Below are 8,365 nucleotides of genomic sequence, written 5' to 3'. Positions count from 1 at the left end.
GACCCCTCTGGACCTCAGTATCTCAAGGACAATGGAGTGAGGACGTAGAGCTCTGATCATAGGGAATCTGTGATGTGCCTCCATCATGCTTACCAAGGACCCCCAGGTCCCTCTCTAACCTTAAGTGACCCCACAAGGCAGGCAGGATCCTGGACTTGGGGTGGGGGGGTCCTCTGTCTTATCTCTGCGATAGAACAGTGTCTGGTTTGGAGCTGAAGCTTGATGAGTATTTAGTATAAGACTGAGTCCAGAGTCATCCTGACAATAAAAAGCCAGGAAACTCAGGCTCTGACTGTCAAGGAGATATGAGCAGGTGCTACAGAGATAGAGGAATGGAGTCCAGGCTCAAAGAGGCCACATGACTTGCAAGGGTGACAACAGTGCATCGGAAGCAGTGCTCAGGCTTTGGAATAATAATAATAAAGTGACTGTATCTCAGCTCTGCTGTATCCTAGGCTGTGTGACCTTCAGCAAGGTGCTTGACCTTTCTGAGCCTCAAAGGCCTCAACTATTAAAAACAAAAAGAAGGCAGATAGAGCTGATGTCCAGGGCTGCCAGGAGGAACAAATCAAGGATGGAGACCTGGCCCGACTACTCTGCCTGGTTACCTGGAGCCCCAAAGAGCTTGCCCTGTGCGTCCTCCCCCTGCCTCTAGCATTCAGCGCTCTCGGTCCCCATGCTCCCTGACTTCACCCTCAGTCTGAGAGCTCCCATCCCCTGAGCCCCACTGCCTGTTTGTTATTCTTGCTTCTTTCAGGGTGACTATGGAGGGCCCCTGGTCTGCCAGCTCCAGGACAAGCGCTGGGTGCAGGGGGCAGTGGTGAGCTTCAGCAGGGGCTGTGCAGAGCCCAGATTCCCTGGGGGTGTACACCAGGGTCTCTGCCTACCAGCCTTGGATCCAGCGCCACATACTTCTGCCGGGATACTTTCACAGGGGGCTGACCCCCTCCCTGGGGCTCTGTCTGCCATTCTTGCATCATCTCTCCCAAGTTGCCCGTTTCTGTATGTATCTTCCTCCCTCTGCCTTGCTGTCCCTGCCTCTCCCACTCCACACCCTGACTCCCATGTGGCCAGCGGACGCTGGAGCCCATGGCCTGGCTTTAGCAGAAAGATGGCCAAGGCATGTGGGTGGTTTGACTTGCACCTGTTCAAGGCAAAGAGCTGGACCAGGATGGAAACACAAGCTGGGAGAGGGGCTGTCCCTGGGGGCTGTCAGCAACCATCCCCAAACACTAAAAGCTTAGTAAACCTGTTCCCCTGGCCTGTTCATCTGAGCCATCAGGGAGGGACTGCAGGACCACTTATCCTAAGCAGAGACCCCCAGAGGTGTACTGGATACCCATGGTCTGGGGTGGGGGTGTGCGGTGGGGGTGGGGGATGTAGAGGGTGCCAGCTCTCAAAGCAGAGCCCTAATGCTCCCCCTAGGCAGGGAAAGCTACGTAATTGGCAGGGTCCCTTGTTAAAAAGGAAGGAAACGACTTTTTTCCCCATTCTTTTGGAGTTTCCCACGGGTTTTTAATTTGCTATTTAAGGTCTGGCTCCCGTGGGCATGCGGACACCCGCAGAGTGAGCAGAGACGCTCCCGGGCAGGGTGCAGCTGGGCAAGTAGGGAAGAAGGCCTGTCCTCGCCTAGCTCCACCGTCCCCCACCCACCCCCGTCCCACGTGGCGCACCTCCCGGCTCTCCTCAGTCCTCGACCTCACCCGCAGCTGCCCCGGTGGCCCCGCGCGGCCCACTCGTGCCCTAGAGGCCAAATCGGATGCTCGGCCCGACGCTCCGCCAGCCGCTGGGGGTCTGCGCCCGGACTCCGGGCGCGGCTCGGACACAGCATCCCTCGAACCTGCGGAACCGGCGCCCAACTAAGGCGCGCGGGGCATCCAGCGGTGCTGGGTCGCACAGCGGTCGCTCCTGATTGGCCGGCAGGCTCTGCGCCCTCGCGCCCGTGTCCTCTCTTTGGCAGCCGGGAGAGGAGGGCGGCCCCGATTGGCTGCCGCACCCGGTGCGCGCTCAGTCCCCGCCCCGGACCTACCACGCGGCAGTCCCCAGGTGGGCTTCGCCCGCACAGCCCTTAATCCCGCGAGCCCCGCTGGGAAGAGGGTCTCGGCCCCGGTTCTCGCCTATCCTCCCGCCAGGCACAGGATAGGAAGAGGATCCGAGGGGACATTCCACAGTCCTGGAAATGAGGACGGAGGGCTTTAGCTCCTGGGTCCAGACAAGACCAAGAGGGGCCTGGAGTGGGGTCTTGTGGCCTTGGAGTCAGGAGGAGTGGAACTTGGAGTTGGAACCGCGAGGCTGCGCCTGCCTCCTGTGCAGGTGTGGGAAGGCCTCTCCCCTCCTTGGAAGAATCTAGGGTCATTGTTGAAAGCCTGCTGGAATCCCCCAGTACCTCCCTTTAGAAAACACACACTTACATATTTAAAATTTGCCAATTTTAAGTTTACTGTTAAATGAATCGAACGAAAGTATCCAGTCATGTAACCACCACCATAACTGAGTTATACAATATTTCCACCATCCCCTCAACGGTCCCTCCTGTCCCTTTGCAATCATTCCCTCCCCACACACCAACCAGGGAGGGGGTGGGAAACTCCTGGGAGGGAGAGTGGGAGGGAAGAGAGAGGAGCTGAGGGCCAGGTTCCACTGGTGGGTCCGACCTGTTCCTTCTGCACACCTGGCAGGAGGACATGTCACCTCCAGTTGTCCCCATGTGGACACTATCCCCTGGCAGCAAGTGACAGACTCAGGGGTGCACAGTCAGACCACAGCAGGGCCAGGTGTCCCGGCTGCAAAGCTTTTTCTCCCCAACTAGACTGGGTTGGAGTTAGAGCCACCCCTTCCAAGAAGCCCTCCTTGGTTACTGTGGAGCACACTGCCTCCTCTTTGTCTTTCAGGACCCTGGTCTTTGGGGTTCCTCAGGAGGGTCCCAGTCAAGATTGAGCCCAATGGAGACAGCTCCTGCCCCCAGGACTGGAGTCTGTGCCAACATGCGCTCCCCAAGGTCCCTGTCCCCCAGCCTGTCTCTGGGTCCTGTGGTCTCCAACACAGATCAGACAGACATGGCACCAGCTGCCCGGCCTGTGGCAGCCCCTTCCTGTCTTCTGTCCTGCCAGGGCCTGATGACTGAGCTGATTAGGGTCCCTGGGAGGGGCTGGGACATCCACCCCAGCTCCTTGCCCGGGTCCTAGGCCCAGGCTAGGGGGTCTCTCACAGACCCTCTAGGTCAGTACCCCTCTCTTAGGTTGAGGAGACTGAGGCACAGCAGGGCGACCTGGTGGTCCACCAGGACATGGCTTCTGGGTGGGGGTGGGGTGAGGGCAGGGCCCAGACTTGCCTCCTTCCTGTCAGCACCCGGCTGCAACTCAAAAGTGCGTGTTCCACATTTGACCTGATGACAAATAAGGACGACAGGGTACCACCTCTGTGTGCAGGGCCTGCACCGACCCTATGAGGACTTCACACTTGTGAAGGTGGCCTCACGGGAGGGAACCTGCCCCGGTCAGCTGGGCATGTGGGGGGAATGGTGAAGGGGAGCAGGGTCAGAGCCCAGGCCACCTGTACCAGTGTAGGGTATGGGAGCAAGTCTGGAAAGACTCAAGTCCTCTGACTCTGGTACCCACCTCCCTCCCCCAGTACCCAACCCTTGTCCTCCCATACCACCCCTCCCCCACACCCCCCATCCCCTGAGCCTTTCCCCATGAAATACCCCTCCTTCTACACTCCACCTCGCCCAAGGTCAAATTATACAGGCTTAAGAATGTTCCAGAAGTTGTTTCCCTAATAATGGACAGTGATGCCCCCTGTGGAATGGGGGAAAGAGGAATGAGGAATGAGGGTGGATTTCTATGTATCTTCTCAAAAACGTCTCTCCTCAAGTTTTTACAGCAAGAGTGTGCTATGTTTGTAATTTAAAATGATTCTAGGGAGTAGGATTATAGCTCAGTGGTAGAGTGTGTGCTTAGCATGCATGAGGTCCTGGGTTCAATCCTCAGTACCTCCATTAAAAAACAAACAAACAAATAAACTTTAAAATGATTCTAGATTAAGACGGAAAGTGAGAAACTCAGTCATTGCCCTAATATGTAGCTTCAAATCAGAGTTGCAAGTTGATGAAGAGCCAGGGCCCTGGTCTCCGTTTCTCTGGGAGGTGGACCCCTGGGGCCCCTCTGTCCCCTTCTCTCAGTGGGGCTGCAGGGGCAGAAGTCTGTGGGGCTGGGGATAGACTTGGAAACACGAAGGAGGCTCCTGCCTCACTTGTTCTGGAGACTCATCTGACACAGAAATCAGTTCAGGAGGATTAGCTTCAAAGTATGTCTGTGCGTGAGGATGCACGCATGTGTGTGCATGTGTCTCTGCACGTGTGTGCAACAATTTAGATCTTCAGTGTGTAAACACAAACACCTCCAACTTTAAAAATCAAACAAAACAATTTTCAGCAACCATGTAAGACAAAGTGTCAATGCATTAATTTAGTCTGAAACCTCAAATGATGAAAAGAAATCCAGAACTCCAGTAACCTCATTGCTAAGGAGAGACAGAGTTGCCAGAGGAAATGATCTACTAGACAAACACAGGGAATGAGATAAATGCAATTTGCAAAATGAAACAACAAAAGGATGCTATTCATTATAAGAATTGCAAATATTGAATATATATTATGCTTTCCCCCACAATGTAGCATATGATACATTTATTTTATTATGTCTTGTGTATCACATTTATTATACTATATATTCTGTATCATGTTTACAGTATTGCACTTTGACATGGTCTATTATATCTCACATTGTATCAAGGTATTGGATTCAGAGAAAACCAGAGACAGGCTGACGTTAAAGTGGCAAAGACACATTTTCTTCAGGACTGTTGTAACTGGGGAAAAGAGACTCCAGTACAGAACTGGCCTCTATTCTGAACAGAGCAGGGACAAGTGGGGATTTATAGCCAAGGAGCAAGGGGTTGGTGGATGGAGAATTTCTAAGAGTAACTGTCTCACCAGTTCTGGGGGAATTCTGGTTAAACCAACAAAAGAGTTTCCTGCTGACGCAGCCCAGGGAGATAAAACCTAGGACAGGGGGTGAGGGATTTTGATCAGATAGCAAGTGTGACCAGGTACCAAGGGCAGAGGGTTCTTTCTAAATTGACTCAGCAGGGTTCTGGGTAAAACTGAATTAACGAGGAGGGTACAGATGGGCCCAGGAGAAGGTTCAGAAGCCTAAATAAAGTTTGGCCAAGCAAAGAATATGTGTCGTTGGTCAGTGATGTAGGGAGCACTGTGATAGATAGGTGGGAGGAGAAAGGGAAACAGCCCTTCTGGAAATAATGTATCATTGCCATGGCGGTGGAGGGGGGGCGGTTCTCTGGGAACCTTCTCTAGAACACAATCTCCAATAAGGAGGCAGTGCTAGGAGTACATATAGCAATAGCAGCACTATGCATTAGCAGGAACAGGAACTAGCAGACATTTCCAAAAAAACCCCAAAAAACCCACATTGGGCGATATGGGACACAGGTGTGTCTGCAAGGTGAGATGTGTGTGTGTGTGGTGGGGGCAGCCCTCTGGGGACCTAGATCTGACAATAGCAGATCATTAATGTGTGTTCTATACGACACAAGCCAGTGTGCTGAAAAGTCGGCCCTGGGCACAAGGGGCAGGGCCTGGGGGCCATCCCCATAGCAAGGCCTGGTGCTCAGGGGCCGTGCCCTGGACCCCTTTCCTCTCCCTCAGTGACACCTGCAACCAGAAACGCAGCGACCTCCAAGTTTGCTTTCCATGCTCTTTAATGAGGATTAGTCCCTACTTGCCTGCACCCAGGGCCAGGCAGGGAGGGGCTCAGGGCAGGGAGAGGCTCAGGGAAGGATGGGACCTCAGGGCAGGTGGATGGAGAAGGTGGGGGAAGGGTACCACCTGGCAGGAAGCAGTGGTGTGGGGGATAGGACAGGGCTGGTTTCTCCACTACTCAGGTGGCAGCCACTAGGACTGGGCTCAGGGCTTCCTGGGGACATACTGGTGGATCCAGTCCAAGTAGTGGGTGACACGGGTATAGATGCCTGGCCGATTGTGCCGAGCACAGCCTTTGCGCTTGCTGACCACGCCTGCCTGCAGCCAGGTACAGTTCACCCTGCAGACCAGGGGCCCTCCAGAGTCGCCCTGGGAGGGAAAGGGGAGGTCAGCAGTGTATATGAGGCCCCAGAGTGTTGGGGCTGCAGGGGGAGACGTGGCCCACCTTGCAGGAGTCCCTCTTGCTGTTCCCCAGCACACAGCATGTTGTCCTGGACAATTGGGATGTTGTCTGCTGTGTACAGGCCAGTGTGGTATTTCATGTCACAAATGCTGTTTTCCCACAATGGGGACCTTCACTTGCCTCAGGGGAAATGGAGGTGGCAGGGGATCTGGGGGTGAGAAGAGAGGAAGAATGCAGCATCAGAAGGGAGGAAATAGCCGTTCTGAGCCAGCCCATTGGGATCCTGTTCTCCAAAGAGAACCCAGAATCTTGGTTATGTGTGTGACCCATCCCTGGTCACCCAAGTCCTCCAGCTGTCCCCAATGCTCACGTTCACTGTCCAAGTTGCCCCAGCCTACCACCCAGCACTGGGACCCTGGACGGAAGGTCTCTGAGGCAGGGGGCAGGGGGACCGGATGGACATGGCTGGAGATGTTCACAGGGTCTTTGAGCTCCATCAGGGCGATGTCCGCCCCATTCTCAGCTGTGTAGTAGTTGGGGTGGGGGATGATCCGGCTGACGGGCAGCAGCCTGTCCTGGTAGTAGAGGTGCTGCTCCCGCAGCTGCACCCTGAACCTTGTGGGGTCCTCCATTTTCCTGGGGAGAGAGGCACCTACTCAGGGGCTGAGCAGCCTCTGAGACACCCAGGAGTGTGGCTGGAGCCCCAGGCCCACCCCCAGGCCCGCCCCCACATGCCAGGACTCGGGGAGACTCACGGTCCGATGCAGTGTGCTGCGGTCAGCACCCACTTGGGGTGGATCAGGGAGCCCCCGCAGATGTGTTGCCAGTACTGCTTGAAGAGTCTCAGGCTCACCTGCCAGGGCCACCTGCTCCCAGGGGCCTCATGCCCCCCTACGATGCCTGCTCGCTCCAAGGCCTGACCTGGGGCTGGGGAAGGAAGCACCTTCAGGACAGGACCCAGCCTGGCCACTGGGCTCAGGTCTCCCCTGTGCCAGCACAACCCTGGGCTTCTCTGAACCCACCCACCCAAGGCCGGGCCTGTGCGGGTTGGGGTGAGGGGACCGAGATGAATGAGCCCGGGATCAGGACTCACCAGGGGCCGAGTGGACCAGGCTCACCAGGAGGGGCAGTGCCAGCACCAGTAGACTGGGCATCTGGAAGGAGCAAGGAGGGGCAGCAGGAGCGTGGCTGAGGGTCTCCAGGGTGGAGGGTGCAGCTAGAGGCGGGGTCACCCGGGGATCAGGGGGTCAGACCAGGCTAGGGGTCTGGGTTCTCAGTGCTCCAGATCTGAGGTGCGGACACCCTGCTCCACAGTGTCACCCAGATGTCGGGGTCCTGGTAGGGGGTCCTCACCTTGGCCTGTCCCTGCTGCTGTTTCCCCAGCCGGGCTTCCCCCACCCATTTATCCTTACAGAGCAAGACAGGGTCGGAGGAGGGGTGCTGGCCCTCCAATCCAGAGTGGAGGAAGTGGATGACTCAGACCCAGGGCCCAAATCCCCCTGCCTGGAAGGAGCCCTGCCCCCTCGGCCCCGGACGGTAGCCCCGCGTCCTCCCTGAGGTCCGACAACGTCCATCTCCGGGTGTTATCTGAACAGTTAACGCTGCAATCGGCGGAACCTTGTTATCTGGGGATCTGAGCACCATCAGCAGAGGGACAGGCAGATGGAAGTGATGGGGAGATAGCAGGAGAGCCCAGTGCCAGCTTCCCTTGGACACTCCTCTACCGGGCCCTGCCACCACTGTCCTCTACCCTGCAAGGCCAGGGTGACCCTTGTTCCTCCCTGTCCACCCACTTCACCTCCTCACTGCTCTCTGGGCCTGCTGGCCATCTGGGGCCTCCAGCCCACGTCCCCACCTTGCAGCTTCCTGGACCCCTGCTTCCCCCAACACTGCCATCTGGGTGGACTCTCCTGTACCCAGGGACACCTCGCCCTGCCTGGGCACTAGCCTTGCTCTGGGACCTGCCTCTCCCTGGCCGGTTTCAGCACGAGCTGTCCCAGGTGACCAAGCGCTCAGCCCTGCCCCTCTCCAGATTTCGGGTTAGTTGTTTGCCCCGTAACCTCAAATCTCTAAAGGAATCAAGGAAATGTACTCATTTGCAGCTCATCTGGGGTATGAGCAACGCCCTTTCTGGCTGCAATCATCTCTGAGTCGACCCAGCGTTCGTGTCTGATGTGAGGTCA

General features: G+C 56.3%; 1 protein-coding gene across 1 annotated transcript; it reads right to left on the bottom strand.

The window, feature by feature from the left end:
* Positions 1 to 5,906: 5,906 nt before the first annotated feature.
* Positions 5,907 to 8,121, bottom strand: LOC102505147 (tryptase-2). The gene is given in 8 exon segments (XM_032460070.1): positions 5,907 to 6,148; positions 6,225 to 6,251; positions 6,253 to 6,339; positions 6,341 to 6,390; positions 6,553 to 6,818; positions 6,938 to 7,109; positions 7,276 to 7,336; positions 7,536 to 8,121. Coding segments are annotated over 7 exon segments (828 nt in total). The 5' UTR covers positions 7,536 to 8,121; the 3' UTR covers positions 5,907 to 5,983.
* Positions 8,122 to 8,365: the final 244 nt, after the last annotated feature.

This window comes from Camelus ferus, chromosome 18 (assembly GCF_009834535.1).
Source record: "Camelus ferus isolate YT-003-E chromosome 18, BCGSAC_Cfer_1.0, whole genome shotgun sequence".
NCBI lineage: Eukaryota > Metazoa > Chordata > Mammalia > Artiodactyla > Camelidae > Camelus > Camelus ferus.
This window is presented reverse-complemented; position numbering and strand designations above follow the sequence as displayed.